General features: G+C 31.7%; 1 protein-coding gene across 1 annotated transcript in view; it reads right to left on the bottom strand.

Annotated features, from left to right (window-relative positions):
* Positions 1-4,103: 4,103 nt before the first annotated feature.
* Positions 4,104-26,364, bottom strand: part of LOC143910679 (ATP-binding cassette subfamily G member 4-like) — a 34,687-nt gene continuing 12,426 nt past the window's right edge. The window contains exons 2-9 of the mRNA XM_077429259.1: positions 18,370-18,487; positions 9,399-9,585; positions 8,769-8,920; positions 8,059-8,297; positions 7,850-7,981; positions 7,355-7,744; positions 7,005-7,261; positions 4,104-6,911 (exon numbers count right to left, since the gene is read on the bottom strand). Coding sequence (XP_077285385.1) covers positions 6,567-6,911; positions 7,005-7,261; positions 7,355-7,744; positions 7,850-7,981; positions 8,059-8,297; positions 8,769-8,920; positions 9,399-9,585; positions 18,370-18,487 — 1,820 coding nt within the window. The 3' untranslated portion in view covers positions 4,104-6,566. The remainder of the gene's footprint in view (positions 6,912-7,004; positions 7,262-7,354; positions 7,745-7,849; positions 7,982-8,058; positions 8,298-8,768; positions 8,921-9,398; positions 9,586-18,369; positions 18,488-26,364) is intronic.

The following is a 26,364-nucleotide window of genomic DNA, read 5'->3' as shown; positions in this document are numbered from 1 at the left end:
GAAAAAAATCGAAAAAAAAATAAATCGAATGATTTGTTCGATGACGTCATGGATTTACGAACGAACGAAGGTTACAGATATACAAAGTCTATTTCCAAACTATACATATATTATATAAAAAAACAAATGAATGTTTACTATTAGATAAAGCGGTTTATATTACAAGTACCGAGCGAAGCCGGGTAAAACCACTAGTATAATATATTTACTACACATTGCAATTAGTATGTATTTACGTTGTGAGCGATTGTGAAATTCGAAATATTCAGCCTTTAGAATTCATCTAATATGACATTTATTTAAATCAAGGTTATTGTTTCTTTAAAAAACGTTTCGCATAATGATACAGAATCCGGTTATTTGGAACTATTTGTGAAAAACTCGTACTACCTGAGAAGTTATCTTTTCGCCAAGGTTGCTTGGTTAAAATTAACCACTGAATGTACATACATAGGTGAGCGAATATAATTTGAACACAATTGAAGCCATCTTACCTAATAAAAACTAATTATAACAATTTGCCGACCTTGACTATAGACAAAGTACAGATCTTGCCAGACGAGAGGGGAGCTACCAGCCGACGCTAATAACCAGGTTTGTTTACATACATAACTTGACATACAAAATTGTTTATATGTACATATGCGTAATGAAAAAAAAAGGGAGCGATTTCCAATTTCCGATTCAGATTCCGATACGTTCAATTGCATTTTGCTAACTCTCCCGATGTTTCACGCAAAAAATACTCCCATATTGGCGTACTATGTAATTTTGAGAGTTTGGCTACATTCTTTAAATTTTCGGTTCGCATCCATAAATTTCTAAGATTGAATAAAACACATCCGAAAATGTAATAAAACAAACTAAAAAACATTGCTTTGATTCATTGATTCGTTTTTTACAAATAGTTTGTACCGTCTAGTAATTATTCATCGAAAAAATCCACCTAATATAAAAAAAACTCCAATTACATTTACATACATTATGTCAAAAATTCGGATGTGACAGGCCTACGACTTTATCTATGTATTTGAGGAATATAAGAAGGATAAAAACAAAATTCGATAATCGAACATATGTATGTATCTACTATTCTACTTCCGGCTTACGAATTCCGACCAAAACCTATGTTAAATCAAAATCAACTCTATGTTAGTACAAAAAGAATACACATTTTTGACATTTCTAAGAGGAAAATATCCCGCTACCGATTTATTATATTTAGTGATTTTTTTTATTTTCATCACACTTAATTATACTTGAATTTTTACGTGAAGAACACACATGTTAAAGGTGTCGAAAAAAGTAGTGGAAGAAAAATTTTTACAAGAGTACACTGCCACTTCTGGTTGACGGATGCTGACCAACTTTTATACATAACGCTATAATCAGTGATTATAGCTAAAGATTTAGCAGCGGAATTACAAATAGAGTCAGTATTTAACCAATTTAATAGAATGACGCGTGAAACCGCAATTTGACGAAAATACGCAAGACGAGCCCTTTATTTATCCCGAGAAACAGTTAGAGGTCGAGTTTTTAATCCTCTCTTGATGCGGTGATTGATTTTCGCTGATCGCGCAAATTGATTTTGCGTCCAAGTTCGGCGCTAAGTTGGTTTGCGCTGATTTGTCGTGCCACCAATAAATGCAATTAAAAATATAATATTCCATGAACAGTGAGCACCACATAGTAATATAAGAAAACAAAAAGGTAAAATTATAGAAACATATCAGAAATTAAAAAGAAAGACAATGAAGGTGAAAAAGCAAATCAACCACAGATTAGCTTCTTCACCTTAGATATCGCTATGGATATGCTGAAGGAAAGACTCGAAAAGTTAACTTCTGAAATATATATATTTTTAATCAATTAATTTATTAATCAATTAATTTTTAATTAATTTATTCATTCATTTATTTATTAATTAGTTTATTTATTTATTAATTTATTTATTTTTAACTCCGCAAAGTGGGGTTGGGGAACCGTGTTAACCACTTAACTGCCGGTCCCATACCCGGAAAAGGGGGGGGAAACCTATTTTCGATATTTTTTTCTAGGGGCGCCTAGAGGAAAATTGCCCGAGGGCGCCATAGGGTGTAACGCCGGCACTGTCCCGAATCTAATGAAAATTTTAAAAATTCTACGAAAAACTCGGCAATCTCTTTTTAGCATACAACATCGTTGATACGTTCAAATATATGTATTTTCTGATGATGTAAGTTCGAATTCCTCTCAGGATTCGGTAATCCTAGAAACATTAGAAAATTCATCAAATTCAGAGCTGAAGCAAAAATTACAAAGTGCTATTTAATATGTTGTGACGAATAAAAGCCCGAAAAGCCAAGTACTTGGATAACTTTAAAAAACGAACCGAAGCTTTAGATATCCTTCTAAAAACTTTATTAACAATTAGGAGCAGCATCCTACAACGTCTGAAGAACAGACCCCTGAAAGTACTGAAGAATAGTTTTCTGAAAAAGTAAACGAGGAAGAAAATAAAGGTAAAAATGATGTAATGGCTCCCAATGATTATCCTATGGATTTAGCATTGTGGCCAGAGCATATATGTATATATCTGAAAAAAATATTCTACATATGAATCAAATTTAATTGTGTAAAAGCAAATGGTAATAAAGGACTCCGACACAGGTTGATATTTTCAGAAAAAAGCAAATCCATTTATTGTTATGTATGTAAACTATTTTCACAAGCTAAAACTAAATTGTTAACATGATTTAACGATTGGAAAAACATAACACGTAGTTTAAAAGAACACAAATCTTCGCCAGCTCTTTACAAATAGATGTTAACTATCCAAAAACAGTTATCAATTAATGGGCGTAGTTTTACAAAAAGTAAATTAAAACCCAGTTTTACAAAAACTTGAATAAAATTTTTATTTTACATAATAGGCATTAAGGCTCAAATGATATCAAATCATCGAAAATATATTTATTTAACACTTGTCATTCAAAATTGTTGCATAGACATTATTTAAAAATCCGCATTTTTAAGGTGGACACTTTTTCCTTGACCGTTACGGTACATATATAAAATATAAAACAGCAATAGAAAAATTAATAAAATTAATTTTCAATAGATGGCGCTAAATGCTCTGAGACTACTTTCCTAAAGGAAACATTGGTATCAAACAGTATATACATACATATATAGAAGGTTTTTCTTGATCTGTTATAGTGTTTGTATTATATGCGAACATTTTGTTGTGCAGGGTTTTAGCTATGACGTACATATGTCGAATCGACAGACACACAAATACACAGACCCAAATATATAATTTTCAAATATAATAATTCAAAAACAGATTACTGGAACATGAAAGTTTATCTACATATGAAGCATTTGGAACGATGGGTTTCCAAATCTCCTTGGAAACTCACTGGAAAATGGCATTGTGTTTGCTAGGTATAATTTAGCGAAATTTAACTATATAAAAAAATTATAGGAGTTCGTTCAAATAAAAAAGGATAGTTTTTATTAAATATCAAATAATAAGACATATGAGTGTATATGTACATATATAATGGGGCCTATGCAGTTTTAACGTAGAGCCTTCCCCACCTTAGTAAATATGTACATAGGTATATGTAGACTTAAAAAAATTAGTGTGAATGTGAACAAATCTAGTGACAAATTTCGAACCTAGCTGTATGTATTTCCTAACATATGTGTTTATGTATGTATTATAGATATAAATACATCTTACATTTTTTTCACCTTACTTTTCACTCTCGGGTTAAAAAATAAATTTGTATCACAAAATACACGAGCAGTGTAGATTTAGAATTCACAAAAATGCATTTATCATATTGAACTTACAGTAACCTTGTTGATTGATGTTCATTTTGGTATTTCCAGATAAAATTTTGGCAGGAATATTATAATGGTTCACTAATTAATTACATATGTAACGACAACTTGTACTTGTTTAATTTATTGCAATACTATTATATTATATTACAATGCAGTTGGTAGGTAATTGAAAATGTACAAAATTTAATAGATTTTATAATGACACTGGACTTGAATATGTACATATTTCAATTTTTTAAAGTTATTTATATATTATTTTTAATGATTTAATTCAGACATATTCAGACATAATTCACGTCTCGATTGCGTGATACATCTACACATACTAAAAATGGCAGATAAGTTTTGATTTTTACAACAATCAATCATATTCAACGTGTCATACAATTAAAAAATAAAATGCAATTGAAAACGAATCTCGATCAGAAAAATATAACAATGTGTTTCAACTATTTATTTCGCATGAGTAATACAGAAAAATGTGTTAAAGGGCATGTGCATTGAAAAGATTTTATGTTGAATAGTAAGTACACTTTATTTGAAATTTGTGATTCTTATTATTTAATATTGGGAACATTAACAATGTACATTATTACATAAAGATAATTAACTGAACACTGTGTAATAAAATGGAGAAGTAGATTTCGAATTATTCAATTGAAATGTTTGATGTCTTTGGTATAAACAGTAGCGTCACTAGGCCCGTGCAGGGAGTGCAGTCTGCACTGGGTGACTTCATTTTTGAGGTGACACCAAATTGTTCAAATTGAAAAACGCTAATTCGACATATTCGCTGTATAACGGTCCGCGAGCGGCTACAAGTCTCATTGCAATTTCTGTATATATACAGCTTTCTGTATTTATACAGTTACCGTGAAATCCGTCTGGTGCAGCTATATATAGCATCAAATATCAAAATTCCTGAGAAATCAGTGTATGTACCTAAAGGTAAGGTAAACTGATTCAGTCAGACGGAAACGCAATCGAGAAACAACGTGTGAACTTAGCTTCTCTTTTGGCAATTCTCTCTCGTAAATATAAGCCCACTTTAGAGGTCAATCAACCAATAAAGCCCTCTACACGAGGCCGACTTTTTAAAGTATTATGAAAATTATTTTCTGTCTGAGAGACTCTTTTGTTGGATAACGAGACGGTTGTCCAGCAATATAGCACTAGAACAACCGCACATCACTGTTCTATTAAAAAAAGCGTAATTAATTCATAACAATTAACAAATATATTGATAATAAGTAAAAAATATTTTTAGGTGACACCACCCCTAGCGACGCCACTGGGAATAAATACTGATCATTTTAAACGATAATACATCAATGTAAATTTATTTTTACATAATTAAAAAAAAAATACATAATGTATGTCGATCTGTACCTATTATAATATAATAATGTATTGTCACGGTCATTTAATACTCCAAATGCAGAGATTTTGGCCAAAATTAGTCATTGATCTCTATCTGCCATAAATGTATTCAAAAGTGATATGATTTGTATTTACATATGTATATGTATATCTTATCTGATATTATTAAAGTATTTTCTTATTTCGACAGAACCAACGACATGTCTTAGTCGTCTCTATCATATTTTTTCTTTAAATGGTAGGTACATGAGAGATATCAAATATGCAAGTGATTGCACGTGTCTTCATAGATCATTTGTTTTATATAAAAAAAAATTTAATGGCAAATCTTTAATAGTATACATATATAAATGTATAAAAAATATATTTACAAAACTTAATTGCATTATACAAAATTACATACACACTACGTAATACAATCAGTACACGTTTACACTCATAAAGTAATCATAAGATATTTTTAAAATAAGTTGAAACATTAACCTTAATGTAAGATACCCATTTGTTCTATGCCTCCTCAAAAATAAAATAATAATAAAAAATAGTGTATCCCACATCTATCACAGTAAACTAAATTTAATTTTACATCAAATCAATTGTAAGTTCATAAATAATAGCATTATTGCTGTGTTATTACATGAGAATATTATCCTCATATATGTAAATGATTAAAAACTGGAAACGAGCAAATTATTTATTTAGGATTTCATATGTGAATATGTTCATGATATATACAATACATATATTTATCCAGTTTAATCAATAAGAAATACTGAAATATATAATTTAAACGATTATCACAATTTATGTACTCCACAACAATTACAATTTGTTTCAGTGATCAGCTTTAATCATACATATGTACATATGCATCACTATCTTGCTTTTGGAAAACATACAATTTTTTGGTCCATTTATCAGTTCATAAAATATATAATATAGTTAAAATAATTATCCAACAACCAAATCAGTGGAAAAACTTGTATATGTACTAAAAAAAAAATATGTTTATAAAAACACATTAAAAACATTCAAGTTAATGTATGTATGTACAATACGTTTCATATACAAATAATGCAATATAAATTATAATAATTACACGTACATTTTATATACAATACAAGTCACAAAACGTGATCACAAAGTAGTATAAAATGGCACAAATTACACTTACAGATAAACACGAAATATATACATACATGTACATAAGATTTATATTGAAAATATTTCGTTAAATTGTTCAAATAAATAAATCACATCAACCATACTATACATTTTTATTGTATGACATAAGAGAACGTAGATTCGCATTTCATTAAAAAAATATATCTATGTAACTAAATCCAATATCATCGTCTACTTCTAATTCGGTAATACAAAACGTAGTATGTTAACAATCTAACAGCTATGCACAGAGATGAGAGAGCAATTATGGAATAGGAGTAGTTGGCTTCTTCCATATCAACTTCGACCAAGAATTTCGAAGGGTATTTATAGTGACAATATGTACTATTACACTCTAATTTAGTTCTATTGTATCCAAATATGCTTAGCATGGCACCTTCGAGCCCATATTTAAGATACGAAACGTGGAACAGCCACTGAAGAGATGGATGAGCGTCATGTAGATGAACGAAAAATCCCGAGAAAATCGTAAATGGTAACATAAAAAGCGGCCCAATAATTACTCCATTCTGAAAATTAAAGTTATCAAATTATTTTATTTAATTGTATCTACGTATGTACATATAAGTGAAAATGTAGCAAATCCATATATTTTTACTTACTTGTATACTAAATATGGCACCATTTAAAAGGCCAATTCCTTGAGCTACAAGTGAGATCAAAATACATATCACAGTAAAGTAAAATAGGCGGAATAGTTCAAATGGTTGGCCAGTTAAGAAAAACGTTATGACAGCATAAACTAGTGTTGAAACCAACTGTATTGGAGCGTCTGTTAGTGTTACGGCAATGTAGTAAGCTTTCAGAGAATACCATCGGTTAAAATGCTCCCTTTTGATTATCGGTATTTCCATTGGAACTAAAAACAAATATAAATTACACTCACATCCAGCAGTACATACATGGCGATTTAGAATTAGAATTACTCCAACGGTATACCGTAAATACTTACATGAAAGCGCCATTGAGTTGAATGCCGTAAACATCAAAAACATAATAGAGAAGAATATAAAATTGAAATTGTCTCTCATATATTGGGCTTCCATACCAATTTGGAAGTATAAAATTCCCATTAGTATAGCTATACTCATATGTATGAAAAATCTCATATATGTGAGAACTCGATCTCGAGTCAACATTCGAATGTTTCTCAATATCAAAATGGACACTTGACTGAAGAATCTTGTAGGATATAAATGGCGTGATTTGAAAGAGTATTTAGTTTTCGGCGATTTTTCTTCCTTTGACTGATTCGGTGCAATTAGGGTCACCGGAGAAAATGGCGTTATTGGAATGTTAGGAGCGTTCACAGGAGTAATTAATCCATTAGACATCAATCCATCTAAAATGAACGAAAAATATGAAAAATGAAATAAAATCCTAGTACATATAATAATAATAAACGTGTAATATTACAATACCATACATAATTTGTAAACGTACTTACTTATATGAACTGTCGCACTAAAACTAGCCGTATCTCTTTGGTTCCTCCGCCAGTCTTTATTTTTGCCATTTTCTGATTTAATAACTAAATTGTCTATATATAATCCATATTCACCCGTTGAAACTTCTAAAACTGATCCGAAAGTAAAAATGTAAGCATAGGAAAAAGGTAATACGTTGGTTTATTTAATTAAATGATTGTTTACTTACAGAAATCGGCTGGATTATGATATGGTGGACAGTGGAGATTCAATTCCCCAAGATAAGGCACGAGTCCTTTAATGCTACCTTGATATATACATTTTCCATCGGCTACGGCGTACAAGTGATCGAACATCTCCAATAGTAGAGCAGAAGGCTGATGAATAGTGCATACGATTGTTCTTCCTTCACGTGCTAGCTTTTGCAAAAGAGCAATGCATTGTTTTGATGACGAACTATCTAAGCCACTGAAATAAAAGCGATTGCACCACTAATTATTAGTCCAACAGTTAAAAATATGCAATAAAAATTAATTAGTATAGGAATCAATAATAATTTTTGTATTACATATATTAATTTTGTATTTGTATTTTTACACACTATTCTACTAAAATTTTTAAAGTTTATCAAGAATAATTAGCCTATACATTGAATAAATTAGTGGGTATTTAAAAAAATATATATATTAGCGAAACATTACTTTATTTCAAGCAAGGCAATTTATTTTAAAATCTAATTTTTGAAAAAACGTTAAAAGAAGACTATTACAAGCAACTGTAGTTTGAGTTAATAAAAAAATACAGAGACCCATTAGAATTTGTACCTTGAACTATGCATGTACATAGTACATATGTATGTATGTATAAACTTGCGAGTCCAACACCCTACTAAGTACAATATAATCACATATAACTAGAAAAAAACATCCTCTAAATTACCTCGTGGGTTCATCGAAAAACATAACTGGTGGATTACTAACTAGCTCTAAAGCTATTGCCAAACGCTTTTTTTGACCACCCGACAAATTGCCAGTTCTGGTTTTTTTCACAGATTCATATCCCAGTCCAATGGCATTGAGAATTTGACTAATCTGAAACAATACAATGATAAATCTATTAACCACTATGTATAATGTGACAGATATTAGTGACATATGAGATAGATACACATCACTATTAATTCAGTGTACGTATGATAAAACAATGAAATTTCAGGTGTGAGTACATGACATCAGAGGTGAACAAGATGAACGAAAGATATGGGATCTAGTGAGTTATCAGAAGAAAAAAATTAATACAACAGGTGTCAAAGAATCTGATAAAAGATCAGTATAGCAACAATCATATACATATGTAGTGTGCAAGAGTACCTAATACATTTTGATCATATTGTCATTACATATATGTATGACTGAAGAAATACTCCATCAAATTTGATGGATCTATTGTAGTTATTTAAAAAAAATGTATCTATGACAAGAATTTAGTTTAAGTTACATATTATATTTAAAATGAAATCGGTGTTAATCGAAATATTCTAAAAATATGCTTATCACTACAAAGACATACTCGACATTGTTTTTCTTTAAGGTTCATATCGGGAGACAGTTTCAGATTGGCAGCAACGTTCATTGCTTCTTGGACAGTAAGTAAAGGCTGAAGATGGTCATCTTGCATAATATAGCAAGATTGCTGTCTAAATTTGCTGTGGTCTCTTTCATAGCCGTTTACAGTAATCGATCCAGTCCAAGCCGATCTGTAACAAATAAAGCGACATGTTTAGAAATCACTCAATACAAAGCGTTTGTTTTTATTACACATCTAATTAGAATTGTGACGATGAATTTAATTACGATCACAATCCAGGAAGTGGTAATCGCTGTTTTTTCCCCATTTTTTTGTTATGGAATATCATAGCATCCTTTGTTCGATTGCTCATACTATGTATGTAGTTCCGAAGTCCATATATGTACTTGGAGGAGATCAAGTGCTTGTAGTATAATATTATGCGGAATAGTACATAATTATTTAATTAGGGATTCGTTATAAACGTGATTGTGAGGGATTTTATGATAAAAATTCATGGTTTTTCACATTAACACGTGACTATTTGGATTCCAGTTGGACTTTACTGATAAAATTGTTATAATAGTTTTATGGTGAAAAAAATTATTTACAGTGAACACCTATTTTGTTTTGGCTTAGATAAAGAATCAATTTCAACCTTATAAAGGCAAACAAAGAGGATGTACATAATAAGTTTCGAAAAACTTCCTTTGTGCTTATACATAAAGTAGGAGTTTCCACCAGAGGAGGATGGTGGAACTATTTTCATTTCCATCTGGGCTATTTTTATGTAGTTGTAATTCTAAATTCAGGTACACTTTGAGAAGACTGACGCTTTCTTTAGCGAAAAGTTAACAAACAGTCATTGTTAACAATCAGCATATAATATATTATTTGCATATTAAAACTACACGCATGCAATGTACATATAATTTACTATTGTTTCTTGGAAACAAATATCAACACAATAAAAAACACAAAGCGTCAAAAAATGTGTTTTCTATCAATACATCTTTAAAATCTTTTAAGAATGTTAAATCTTTCTTACATTATATATTATATACGAGTATGTCCATATAATAAAGTGAAAAGAACTAAGGTTTCGAGAATTTAGATTGTCATTTTATTAACATTGAATTTTTTTTTCTACCGCTACTTGAATATCTTATCACACCAAAATACCCGACTAATTTGCAAATTTTATCGCTATCTACATTATCTTTAAGTTAATAGTTAACTATTGTAATAAGTTGGGGTAGCCATACGTCCATACGTCACAAGGAAATTTTACCGCCTTTAAACATACTTTGGAACATAGAAATATGTAAATGTATTTTTTTACGTGACGTGTAATTTTGGTCGGAGATCTTGTCTTCACTAACTGAGGGGTGCGGGGGGTTTAACTAGCGGGGAAGTTGTTGGAAAAAATGGTTTTTTTTCCCTACGACGCAGCGGTACCTACCTACCTACTAAGAGAAACTGTGCATGCGCCATGTATTTTGCATGCGCCAAAAGGGAGACCAGTATAATAGTGCGTACGCACCAAGCCAACGAACGGCCCACAGGCCAACTTTTAAAACCAGTAGCGTACAAAATATCGAAATAAAAATTAAATTTAAAAATTGAAATTAAATATCAAAATTAAAACTATTATTATTATATTAAAATTAAATTCAAGTATCAAAATAAAATTATAATCATTATATTAAAATTAAAATTAAATATTGAAAGTTAAAACAGAACATGCACAATTTAAATAAATTTTCGAGATTGACCTAAAATTAGATCATCAACAATCACATACAGGTAATCCTCGACTTTTGTTTGTCGAAGATGTTTTGACTTACGAAGATACGCACTAAGATCGAAAAAAAATCAAAGAATTATTATTTTTACTTCCCCGTAATGCGCAGTTACTGAGAATATATCATGTATTAGTATGGGTGATCCAACGATTTTTGCTAACCCGGGGTGTTGTCGGTCACATCAAACGGATTTTTTTATTCTTCAATTGTTTCTCTCGTCGAAATAAATCAAGTAATTAAATCATTTCAGAGGTAAAATTTATCGGATAATGTGTGATTATTAATTTTATTTCGACGAAAGAAAAAAAACACTTTGACAAATCACCGACATCCGACACCGCCTTTTTTTATGAATTGTTTTTTTTTTTATCAATCATCCACGTGGAAATACAGTAACATCTCGTGACGACTTTAACAATATTTTTTTTTCGCTCGTAATCAGAGAAATTATAATATTTCTCTGGTTTTAAATGCGGTATCGTCGTAATTCAAAACATTGTTGTAATTCAAAACATCAACGATGATCTAATTTTAGCTCAATCTCGCTCTTTAGCTTGATTTTGATATTTAATTTCAATTTTAAAATTTAATTTTTATTTCGATATTTTGTACGCTACTGCTGGTTAAAAAGTTGGCCCAAAATCGTCGTTGGTTTAGTCCGTAAGCACCATAAGACGTGAGGGCGGATCTAGTGTATTATACATCAATGGATGTACCCCTTTTCTAAATCATACAAAATCTATTAAAATAAATTTCTTGTTGTTCATTCTAGGAATACAAGAGATATGTACCTATAGAGTGTATAGCTTCGAAAACCACATAGTTATTACGAAAAACACTTGCATACCCCACTTCGGTGAGGGAGGGTTAACCAGTCCAGTCCAGAACAACGAAATTGTCCTACAAAGAATGAGGCATGGCATACCTATGCTGACTTAACTATTTAGAACTTGGACGCATCTAGCATACATTTGAAAGTCGATTCCAAGTATTTAGCGAACGAGCAAAACGAAATGAATAAACCGGTTGCATCTGATCGTTTTCCTTTGTGTCACAGGTGCATTTTGAGTGCAGTCGCACCGAACAGGCGGCCTTCGGTGCACGCGCACTCGTACAGGGGGTTAACGCTTGGTGCGACAATGCACATGAGTGCGAGCGAGATGACGCTCGATTGTTTTCTTTGCGTCCTTGTCGCACAGTACAAGCGCACTGGAAAACACTAATTGGTCATTCAAGGCAGACACACACACACACACACACAGACGTTCCACAGCGACTCTAAAACTGTACAAACTATAGGTACTCCTCAAAATAACACTCAAGAGATCGATCAAAAGATTCTATTCAACTACGACTCATTCTTTTCAAGTGCAAAGTTCCACATTTTATATGTATTAAATTAAATAAATGATCATGTTGTAATCGTGTGTCAGAATATTCAATATCAGAATAATACAATGGATGGCAAATGGTCGAGCAAACTGAATATATGCACAAAGCTCCAAGTCTAATGTAAACAACTAGCATTAACTAGGCATATCCATTAAGATTAGATATGGATATCGTGTGCCTATTGATTAAATCTTGGTTTTCTATTACACTCCACCAATGTTTGGTCATTCGAAATACACAGGAACGCTCTTATCACCATTTTGTAAATACCTTCATTACAAATGTGTGGGAATTTACATAAGTCAAAGGTTTGTTTTGTTCTGAGTAATTAATAAAATTATATTTACTACTCGGAAGAGTTCTTCTTGATAATAATGTTCATCCAAATCATTCATAAATTCAGTTATATGTTATATATATATATATATATATATATATATATATATATATATATATATATATATATATATATATATATATATATATATATATATATATATATATATATATATATATATATTACTGCCAGTGATAGTCAATTTATGACTTATATTCAATCATTATTATCAAAAAAGAGGTTCCTGATTTAAGATTATGTTAAATCTTTCATATTTAGTTCGTTAATATGCAACATACATACATTATATATCGCAGTAGGTGATCTATTATATGTTGATTAATTGTTAGATGAAAGTGTCTTCAATTACACTGAGCAACAAAAAAAATCACGTTTTTTTCTTACCGGAGCGGAGACTAATTAATCGTTACTAAATTTGACTCACTTAATTCGAATATGAAATGATTTTGGTTGGCTTCTTCTCGTTTGTAAGAATATTTATATAAAAAGCGCAATTTTTACAGATTTTTGGCTTTTGTAGTCTATAACTCAAAATCTATGTAGTATTGCTCTGCCAAAAGTGAGCATTATAATCAATAGTCAGATGTTTTCCATTGATTGTAACTTTTTATTGCTTTAAAATACGTATAATTAATTATCTAGCGAATTTTAAAACCCAAAATTATTTTTTTTATACAGCTTTTTTCCTATTTTGCATTAAACACTGACATAAAAATAAGATAACATTAGAAATACTATCACGAGTATTGAGTAATACCATAAGTATAGAATAATTATTCTATATCTATGGGTAATACATAAATAATGAACAATCAAAAGCTTTTTAAAATCAAAAATTCAAAATGTTCTCATATAGAATCTAGATATTTTCTCTTTCATATGTATGTACAATGGAGTGAATGTCAAATAAACTGTATGTAAGTGAGAAAACTAAATGAATCAATATTCAAAATGTGTAGAACCGAAAGATTGTTTCGTAAACTTTTATATATGTACATTGAATAAAGTTTGACAAAAATTAAAAATAAGACGATTCGGATTTAATTTATACGATATTTCATTTATACAAGGTTTTATACCAATTTCGCAAATTGAAGATTTACAATAAATTTAGTGGATTCTACCCGTGTCTTATATTTAGCAGATTGCGTTGTTTGATTTGTTTTGCATACGTACATACATTATAAAAAAAGTTTCGGAAACTGCGAGCAGTGTTGGCATAAACGTGTATGTATATTTTATGAGTCAGAGTGTATTCACAGAGGTGGGGGAAAAACGTATACAAACTCGATTCGAAAGAGCGTTTGCGGAACAAAGGTTTTGTAACAGTTTATTTTCTTATAAAAATATATTTCATCTTACGAATGAATATTCGATCAACTCGAATCTCTTACGAATGGAAACGAGCATAATTCAATATTTGTCTCGTTTTTATAAGAATTTCGCACGTTTTTTCGAAGGCATACAATATCTACATATAATATGTATTTGTTTTGTTTGGACCTCTTCAACTCGTCGCCCTTCAAATGTCTCCCTTTCCATTTGACTTGGGTTTATCTTCAACATCGGTGGCAATTTCTGTTCAAATAAATTTTTGAGTAGGAAATTGACTTTTTGTACAGTATATGTACATGTGTATGTATGTACATGCATATCTCTGTTGCACAAATGTTTTACAAAGAAATAAAGAGGGGTAAAACATTCAACCAATGCATCAGGTAAAACTAGACAACAAAGATTATGTAGTCGACATAAATACAATAAATAATAATATGTCAAAATAATAGCAGGTATGCATTTTAATTAAATAATAAATCAGTTATGTGTATAAATCATGGATGTGCTCAAGCTTACTTTCACTCACACATCACTTTCATACTTGATAAAAAGACGCATATGCCATTTTGGAATTAAGAAAATATTATATATTTATAAATTTATTCAAATATATTTATAAAGAGGGCAAATATGGAAACGACAACTCTTGTCCTATGAATTTCGTAAAATTTTGACATACTTTGACATGTCAAAAAGATTGAAGGCGCAGACACGGTACGTGCTTTTTATGTACGTGCTTTTATACTTTTGCACATGTAAAAAACCGCCAGCACGCCTGATCTATGCTATTAGGAACCTAGGCCAAAAATATTTCTAAAGGTGTTTTTTTTTTTAGAGGTATAGAACCAGAGAAATGTTATAATAATAGAAGCGCCCTTTCGCGTAAAAAGGGCGTTAATTAAAAATTGGTCGCATTTTTGGGTGTGACCAGTTTTTTCGTGACTGATTTTCGGGTGTGACCAATTTTTGGGTGTGACGAGTTTTCTTGCGACCAGTTTTAGTGTGACAGGTGATGACATGTGACCTGTCACACTATGAAGACATAGTGTGACCGGTCACACGTCGAAGATTAGAAGACACTTTCATTTAATTTAGAGCGACCGGTTATCCTGTTACCGATTCACATTTGACTAGTAATACCGAATCAAAATAGACGTAGCACACAGCAAGTTTCACGAACTGAACCACGATTTTTGAAATGGTCTATTAATGGTGAAATGGCAAACTAAACTGAGCACCAATCAGCTGTCAACTGTCAAATTGGCTGTCACTGAAAAAAGTCTTGCCCATTCGAAAAAAAACCTCTAAAAAAGCACACCTTATTAACATATGTAGGTTTGAAAGTGATCGATAACGGTGATTCCCATATTTGAAGAAATGTAGGAGAAATTTAACGATAAAACCTCCTGTGGTGTGAGATACGATTTTTCACCACATGGGGTCAAGAACGCGCCCGTTCCATACTATGCAGTGTGTTTTCGTTCTAAACACCGTGGCACGCAGCACGTGCCTTTTTTATTTTAGATAATTTTGCACAGGCAAAAATTTATATTTTTTTTTTATAAAATTTATAACTTATATTTTTTACAATTGTACTTCTTAATCTTTTTAGCAGACTCGTCGCTTTGGAGCAATCTGTTAGACGAGTGTGCTTGATTAATTGATTTTTGTAAAATAAATAAATGCTTACATGCCTAGTCTGTACCGTCGCGATCCTTCCCAAAAGTCACCCCTGGAGTGATTTCGGTGATATTTTATCCTTGTGTTGACATATGTAGGTTTAAAAGTGATCGGTAAGATTGATTCCCATATTTGAAGAAATATTAGAGAAACTTGTCGAAATAATAAGATCGTACGAATTAACAATGATATGAAGACACGCCAATCACAGTTGAAGAATACCTAGGCGTGCCGTGCCGCATTTTTTAATGTGTTCTTACCATTAAAGTAGTTCTTAAAAATACTCATTTCAATAACATTATGCAGTTTTTTAAGAAGTAGAAATCACGAAAATAACCAATCAATTCAAATAACAATCCCAAAACCGAACAGTAGCTACGACAGGTAAGGCAACGGTAAGATACATACATATGTACATATATTAATATATGTATGTATATGTTTGAAAACACATTCAATTTTGGCCTTACGAAATTCGTGTATGTACAGTAACGGTCAATGAAAAAGTGTCCACTTTAAAATTACGGTAAATGCAGGTATACTTTTTTTTGGGGGCTGGGGATTTATGCAAAGTCCTTTTATATTATGAATATGATCCTTTGCTTTTATTTAAGTTAGCTTAGCCGTGACTTATGCCAAAATTATGCCAAATTATCCTAAACTGACCGCGGCGCAAAAAACTCGAAATTTCGGCTTTGGCTTTCAAACAAGTCAGCTCCCGATCTATAGCTAGTCAATTTGGATGCAACAAGACATCAGTGCTCAAATACATATATCAAGATGAAATCAAATCCTACACCTCCAGAACGAAAAAAACGTCCAGGAAGACCACAATTGCTGAAGATCAACTTTTGAAGTGTTCCTGTCTTCAGAACGCTTCAAAACTACCGTGGATATCAGATCGGAGTTTATAGCGGCTAGTGATTCTGAAATAAGTCTAGAAATAACGTGACATCACCTTCGTGAATGGGGTTTTTTTGCAAGAAGACCAACAACAAATCCATTTTTCACCAAAAAAATGCGCCTGCAGCGTCTGGAATGGGCCAAAAAATATGAAAATTGGACCCTAAGTAATTGGCAGAATATGATCTTCTCGGATGAGACTTCTGGTCCGATTAAATACGGTGTGTGAGATGCAGAACTGGGGAACGTCTAGGTGACGAATGCTTTTTGCTAACGATGAAGTATTCTGCAGGATAGATGGTCTGGGGTCTTTCTTTTACTTTTGGGTGGGCCAGTTGGCTTTTATTGACGGAACGGTAAACGCAGAAGTTTACAAAAATATATTAAAAATGAACCTGTTCCCATCTATTGAAATGCATTGTGCGTATGAAACACCGAGCATTTTCCAGGACGATTCTGCACCGTGTCATCGCGCTAAATCCGTATGTTTATATATTTTTTAAATACTTTATATCCTAGGCAATATTTTAAATGCAAAAATATTGTACAGATTAAATGTTATGATATTTAGGTGAAAGACTTTATTAAAAAACATGGAATTTTGACGCTGGAGTGGCTGACTTAAACCCGATTGAGAACTTATGGGGCAAAATGGGGTTAAAAGTGAATAACAATAAGCCTATTTGTAAATACCAGCTTATACAAATATTAGAAAAAGAGTGGTATGACGACATTACAGGCGATTGTTTAAAAATATTGGTGAAATCGATACCTTCGAGAATGAGAGAAGTGATATAAAATAAAGGAAGGGTTTCACAATATTATATTAAGTGTTTGTAATGAGTATTATATATGTAGATATAATTTAAGTAAAAAAAAATAATAAATACAGAGATTTTATGCCAAAAAACATTTTTTTCTATAGACAACAAATTTTTTTAAAAAACCCAGTTTTACATAAACTTGAATAAAAAATTTATTTTACATAATATTAAGGCTCAAATGATATCAAATCATTGAAAATATATTTATCTAACACTTGTCATTCAAAATTGTTGGATAGAAATTATTTAGAGCAAATAAATTTAAAAAATACGCATTTTTAAGGTGGACACTTTTTCATTGACCGTTACGGTATGTACATAATAAACTCACATGTCAATTTTGATTTGACAATTGTATAAGAAAATATTTTAAATATATATATTTTTAATTGGGAATCTGTGGTAATAAGCGATTATTAATTTACGCTCAAGGTCCTACATTGATTTTGAATTATAAATTGATATACATAAGTTTGCACTCGACAATATTTCAATATGGGTCAAGACTATTGTCATATCGGAGACTTTATCCATATTGCGACTTCTATTTTTATAATATGTGTATTATGAAACTGATATCACAAATACGTGTTTAATATTATTCAATTTGATAGGTCTTTCACATAATAAAGCAATAAATATCATCTTTATTCAAAAATATAATAATGTATTACGTGTATCCTGTGAGGATGTCCATCAGAGTGCTTTTCCCGGCTCCCGAAGGACCCATGATAGCCGTGAGTTCGCCAGCTTTAAACTCTCCCGATATGTTTTGCAGAATATTTCTTGTTCCTGAAATCAAATAATTGACAGTTGGATTAAATAATCAAACGTACAGATTGATTTCAACATAAACAAATGCTAGGTCAAAAAACAACCTATTAATTAGCAATCGATGAGATTCTATCTGCATAATTAATCAGACGTGTTGATACAAAGTATGGGTCAAAGTGCAAGTTTTTTGCGCACGAGTGCATATATACTAGTCGAACATCTACCAAATAAACCGGATAATAATGTAGAGTTCGAAGATATAGGGAGGATTGCGGGAGAGATAATCAAAGACGATGTTGGTCCATCAATGTACGTTTATTGTACATTAAGTATACACACGTGCGCGTACGCACCTACCGGTGGCCGTCCGGCCAGCGGCTCGACTCCCAACTTTCAGTTGGCGTCACACTTAATTTTACACTCAATTTTAATAAGACTCATGACTCAATGACTCAATGACTCAATGTTACACTCAATTTTAATAAGAATGTATGTATGTGCAAATTCCTCGGATGAATAAAAAATTGATTTCATTCAAAATCATCTATATACATATGTATGTATGTATGTAATACACATGTTGTATCTGAATGCAATTTGGCAGTAAGACAAGATCAATAGATTTTAATCAATTCTATGCGTATTTGAAGCACAAAGAATTATTCAGATACGGCTTCCTAAGATTCTTTGTATAGGATGGGATTAATCATACGACAAGCTTCACTTATGAGAGTGTCATCAGCACGAGAGTTTATTTATACAATTATCACGCAGAAAAGTTCATAAAACTTACACGTACTATCTCAGAGCAGAAGTAAGAAGAATGATTCTAAAAAAATACATTTTAATAATCCTGTTAATTTATTAAGTCTTTTCTGAAAATGTCGACCTTAACATCGAATCCGTATCACCTTGAGGTCTATCGACAACGCTGGTCTATCGACACTGACCATGAAGATCGAGTGACACATTCGTATGCGGACTTCGTTCACGGTGAACGATGGTCGACCATATTCAAGTGCACGTGTCCTTAGTAATTCTCTAATTGTGTTAGATAACCGAGCAACAGTTTTAAATAGTCAAGACATTGATTTTCAAAAAAGGTATTATTGCTTATTAATATATTGTATATGTACATACATATGCATGTTACAGTGGGAGTATATCTTCCAGTTGTAACTTTTTGACTAGTATATATAATATATCCCATATAACCTGGCACTAACTACCGTTATAGTTTAAGTGTATTTTCAATTCTAACATATTTTGACTAGTTGGAATGTATTCCGTCTAACCCACGCAAAATATATTACAACTGAAAATATTTACAGTTCAACTGAGTACATATATGTTGGTACCAGGTGAGATGCAGAGGTTAGGTTTTCGTGAAAACGTCACTCGGCTAGTAAATTGAGTTGGAGAGTCACATTTTTGTTTTGAACACATTCATAAAGTTATCGTAATACGGTATTCATTATCTTTATTCGTAATATCTAGCAAATATCAACGCATTCTTGAATTCTAAAGCATTCGTAAAAACAGTAAAGCTGTCAAAACTGAACTGTTATATTAGAACTGGCGCACATTTTGAAAGTGTATTTGCGCTTGTAGAGTATACTTTACTAGTTGAATTGTATTCGAATATGAATGACCAGTTGGAATATACATATGTACATATTACTAAAGAGCGGACCCAGAGCGCGCTGTTCATTGTTCACATGTTGTAAATGCATTGTTGAAGGTTTGCCGAACCTTTTATACAAAGCAATTACAATAATGGAACAATAGACGGCGCGCTTCCGGTCCTATCTCTACATATTACAACTGAAAATACACTTCGACTGTAACATATATAATAATTTTCCTTGAATTTACAGATCTGTTTATGATTGACATACTGTATGTGTACAATTACAATTAGTGTAGAAATGTATAGGCTGATTATTATTTATGATTACAAAGCAGATGCGATTATACAAGTGAATGAAATTGCAGCTCAGGTTGACTTTCTCCAAGTATTCGCAATGACATGGGCATTAATTATATGCAATTGTACAACATTTTAAAATTCATTTCTAACTAGAGAAACTGTGCAATGTGTTCAAATTCAGACGTAATTATTATTTGGACGTAGAAAAAGTTATCTCGAATGTGAATAAATGGGATATATGTACAGCATAGCACATCAGTGCACGGAAAAGACTACTTCTACTCATACTATACAACAGCGCACGATTAGACAAGTTTTCGTTGAATGCAAGGCAAAATCAGCTAGCGTTTTTTTTTTTGGCCACTGTGGAAATATTCACGCATGACGTGACGTCATAGTGGCGAGTGCACGCGAACTAGCGAATACGCGCATGCGAAAATGAATATTTTCGGAAACGTCATATTGTGACAATATTGACTCGACGATATCGACGCAAGCAATATTACACCGTATCGTCGCGCTCTGTAATGTAAATGTACGCCGATTTTTCCTTAGGGCAAAAACATACAGCGATGAATGGCACATCGCATGCATGGCTCCTCACCGTGGGTGGTTTCCTACATTTCTTCAAATATGGGATACACCGTTAGCTGATTTTGATCACTGGCAAGCAAGAATAAATACAAGCATACAATTTGACCGAAAAAGGTCCACTGACCGAAAGGGTCATTGTGTCATGGAAGGGTCATGAATGGCCGGCACGGCACTGAATGGCACGCATAATTTTTTTCGCATGTTTAAAAGTATCTAAAAAAAACCACGTGCCACATTCACCGCTGTGTGATTTCGCCCTAACACTCGGCCAAAAATTGTCTTAACGTGTCGGAACCGCGAGGTGCTGAATAGTTTAAATAGGAACTGTCGTTTACGTAAGCTGCTGTGCTGTGCTGTAGCCGTGAACTGCTGGGTTGTATGAATAGACTTTAATAAATAAAAAGTGAATATATGTAAAATTGAAATATTAAAAATATATATTTTTTCATTAACGCATTCCTTATCAATTTGACTCACTACAAATATCTATGTACTGTAAACTAGAAAATTACATGTTTGTAGTATTTGATGAACTCATGCATATGATTAATTATATTATGATTCAATAATTCACACAGATATTAAAACGAATGCATATGCACTTAACATACGCTTCCAGGACGCATAAGGAAATTATTTCATAATTACGTACAAATACTGATAGGTTTCTAAAACTTCAAGCAAAATATTTAGAAAATAAACAAAAATCAACATATGTATATGAGCCGATATAATTGAAAGTGGCATAAGTCCACTTTTCTTCATTCCGAGAAATATCTCACTAAACATGAAATTTTGCTTTTAACAATATTTAAAAATACTGGTGGCCTGTAATACGTTTATTCTTCTTTTCCGAGATTCTGGACATATCGAATTAAAAGAATGCGATACCAATTTGTGAATTAAGCCAAACAGAAATAGTGTTTTTGGAACTGAAAATTAGACTTCCCCACTTTGAAATATAATGGCTCAAATGCCTATTCTATAATAGTTCCTAGAAGTGTTTTAAAACAATATAATATAATTGAAAATTATTAAACAAGTGAATAATGAGTTTCGAAAGATTATTTCGTGCTACAAAAAATTAACATTTTTGAAAAGTTATAGATTAAATTGAATATAAATTAGATAAAAGTTAATCTTATGATTCAACCTTCACATCCGACGAGAGGAAGTATCCAAAAATCTTATTAATCTGTTTTCAAATACCTTTGTTAAGACAAAGCACAATACACTATGTACATAGTATAGAACGACCTAAATTCGTACTTCCAAAATTAATCAATACACTGTATCGACTATAATTGATAAGATAAAATTATATTAAAATATGTAACATTCTTACAACATTAGCCGCTATTATTATACGAAACAACCTTTAGCCGTACATATTACACAACTATTCTGCAACTCTCAAACAATCAATCAATGCTATCAAAATTTGCTTCAAATTTCAATACAAAATTACATTTACATATGTACTACATATGTAGTAGAAGTAGTAAATACATAATTATTTATATTTAGGTCAAATAATAGATATGTCTGGTAGTAAATAAGAAGAAATAAAGACGGATAGAGTGAATGATTTGGACGAATGAATGCGGTTTTTAAATCAAAAATGCCACCTTGCCTGAAGAAAAAGAACTTTGATCAATGTGTTTTGCCAGTGATGACGTATGGATGTGAAACTTGGACATTAAACGCCAAGTTGCGAAACACGTATGGAACGTTGTATATTTGGCATAACGAGGAAAGACAGGAAACGGAATACGTTTGTGAGAAGTATGAGAAGGGTGATGGATAGTGGATAGAGTGAAGATATTGAAATGGTAATGGGCGGGCCACGTGGCTAGAAGAATGGACGAAAGGTGGACAAAAAAAGTGCTAGAATGGTACCCGAGAGAATGCAAAAGGGTACGAAATTAGGAAAATGTGTGGGGTGAGATGGATGAGAGCACTTTACGCAAAACAGAGACGAGTGGAAGCGTGTTGGAGATGGCGAATGGCTGTAGATGATGATGATGTACATGAATTTGTCGATATTATAAAATGAACTATGTAACAATAACTATGTCAATTTCTTTTATGTTTCACACAAAGCTAAAGATTATGACAAAGAACTATTCCATATATTGTTGATAGATGCGCTAGCAACAGTGTGTCATATTGATGCATCGTTGCACTTAAAATTTCAAAGGTCAATCTCGCAGATGCTTGTGAATGACATACACGCGCTACTTTTTTTCTACAATTCAATAATTGCTTTCAAAAATAAATATAAAAGTTAAACAATTGGCACCAATTTGTGCAAAAGCCGTATGGATTCCTATAGGATGTTAGAGGTTTTATATGATATATAGACGAGACACTTCAACTGATCTAATATCTGATGACCTTAGGCGGTTCAAATTTAACACGTGCGATACGAGACAGATTATCACAGTGATAAGAAATAGATAACATAAATAAAACATAGACCAGGTCGTTTAATTGAATTCATAGATTGTTTTATTATAATAGGGGAACATTATCTGCTATATTGAAATGTCATGTTATAAGTTTAATAGGTGTCTAGGTGTCTGTATTTCATTGATATTGAAAACATCCAGTGTATCAAATTTTGTAAGTAAATATCATGCGAGTGACTGACTAATTAATTATGCCAAATTGAATTATCCGGTCGGTTCATTATTCATGACGTATCGCACAAAATTCACACAGACAATAGTCTTTGTATTAATACATATATATTATAATAATAATAAAATCCTTTGTCTGATACTGTTCTATAGAAACAAAATTGTGTTAGAATGCTCATAGATCAAATAATATACATAAAAGACATGTACATAGCTAAAAAAAATCACACAGAACTGGTAATATTAATACATAACTGGTTCTATTTACGGCGATAATTAGCAGTGTGTTAGTTCTTTTTATCACACTTTCAAAGATAAAAAGTCGGATTACATACATACATACATATTGAGCTCGGAAAATCTGTCATTCTTTATTTTATTTTACAATAAAAATTAGTTTCACTAGCTGTATTTCAGTTGCGCAGTATTTGTAAGCTGGTTTTAAACCACTTCCACTCTTCCAATCGCTTTGATATTTTACCGACATACGGGAGTTAGCTCTCATTAAATTAATAAGCAAATTTCTCCAACATTAAGCTCGCCGCCCCTACGTAACTTTATTACTTTTTTCACACTATCTCATATTATTTTATATTTATGGTATGATGGATTTATACTACAATAACGCATACAATTCCCGTTCCCGTTCCCGTTCTCATTTGTCGGAAAAACGCAGGCAGCGAACACGTTGGTCGCGACAAGAAAACATTTGAAATTATAGCGTTGCAATGACACTCATTCCCGTTTTTGGGCGATTTTTCTTTCACAGTAATCTTTCCTGAAATCTAATCCTGAAAGTTCCATCGTAATCGGTTCAGTAGTTTAGGAGCTTATTCGAGGCACATAGACAGACAGACATTCATTTTTATTATATGTATGTACATACATATATACAATATGTAGATTGTACTACAGAAAGATATGAGAATTGTTCATATGCGATTTGTTTCATAGTTTTTAATTGAACAAGAACAAACAAGGGCATTGACATCAATTGATTTTGATAGTGTCAGGAACGAACCGTTTTGTCATGATACATACGAGTACGTACATGTTGCACAATGCACATTGATGAGTAACGAGATTTAAGGACATTTGAAAACACATTGCACTCAGCATTTACTATCAAAAACTTCGTAGTTATCTTTGTGGAATCAATGAAATACAATTCTCCAGACTAGACTCATACTATGTAGTTATTTAAAGCCACACAATGAAACACTTACAAACCCATAAACACTGATAAAACTCGTTTATAAACTGTTGAAGAATAAATAGTATATGTATAGCTAGGAATTAGTGGTGTGCCGCGACTTTTAAAACTAGGTATTGCCAAAGTAATATATAAAAATATATTGTTTTAATTATAGTAATCTGTCTTGAAGCGATCAGTATATTTTTTATTTATTTTTGTGCTAACAGAAATATCCTTAGTAGCATACTTTTCTTAACAACATCTTGTTTGTCTTCAAAACTTAATCTTCTGAATGATTTTCAACAATCGATCGAGAATGCAACATTCCAAGGCCACGTTATTTATTTTTGTTTTGAGGGAATCGGGTCCCTTGCTATATTTGTATTCAAGAAGTTTTGTGAAAATTTGTGTTATTTTAACAACAAATAAATATTTCAGAATGATGATTGATAGACACTAATCAGAATATTCTTAGTGAAAATTCCAAACATGCTTGAGCGACGAATAAATTAAAAAATAATATCTTCGACGAAACCTCTATACATAACAATTCGCCAGTACCGCGAAGGGAACAGAATTGAGACGGCGAGTCCGTACAAGCGAACAACGCGGCGGACCCATACCATAACAATCCACTACCACAACGACTGCTTCAAGTAGGATCGATTATAGTATCTAAAGTTCGCTCATTCGAGTGAACAATATAAATATGGACAACGATTTGAATTTATTGTAATTGAATTGATTTCTAAATGAAAATTAAAGATTTTAGGGGACTAGTCTAGGTCCTCTAGTCCAATGACGACACACATATGAATAGTTTGATAATTATTTGGTAAAATTTGAGGTACGTAAACGGCATTGAAACTTTTTACCTATTGCAATAACAAATGTGCATCTTTTTAATATTTGTGTCTGATTCATATTATGTGCAATCATCAATTACAGCTGTTTTTGGTATACTTACATATATTATAAGCGTTATCAATATCGTATAAAAAGACACTGACATTGAGCTATTTGGTGAAATATTTTATGTATGTATATATTTTTTTTTTTACAAAAATATAAAAACTTAACGTCTTTAGATAAGATTATCAGACACAGTTCATAGAAAAATATGTATATATATATATAAAAATATGTATAATATGTAAATAAAACACACTTGACGTCAATTACGTCGGGAAAATGTTTGCCACAGCAATGTTTCAAAATTGGTGTTATTATTATTGCTCGAATATTATCGATTAATTCATATATGAATGCGATTACATTCCGAAAAACTATGAAAATATGCATAGTAAAATTGTTCACAGTTCAAATATGTACGTGCAAATATACTTAAAGAATTTTTTTGCTGGTTTATTAATTGAAATATTTGTTTACTTGGATGATCATAATGATTGGGTGGAATTTTTATGCAGATTTCGAAGGTTTCAAATCTCGATTGGTTTTATTGAATGAGCTGCTCATTAGGCGAGACTGCGTTTAACGCACTGACAATTGGAGGATTTCCTTAAAAACGAACGAT

Source organism: Arctopsyche grandis, chromosome 4 (genome assembly GCF_051622035.1).
Source record: "Arctopsyche grandis isolate Sample6627 chromosome 4, ASM5162203v2, whole genome shotgun sequence".
NCBI lineage: Eukaryota > Metazoa > Arthropoda > Insecta > Trichoptera > Hydropsychidae > Arctopsyche > Arctopsyche grandis.
The sequence above is the reverse complement of the archived record's forward strand: the minus strand, read 5'-3'. Positions and strand labels throughout refer to the sequence as shown.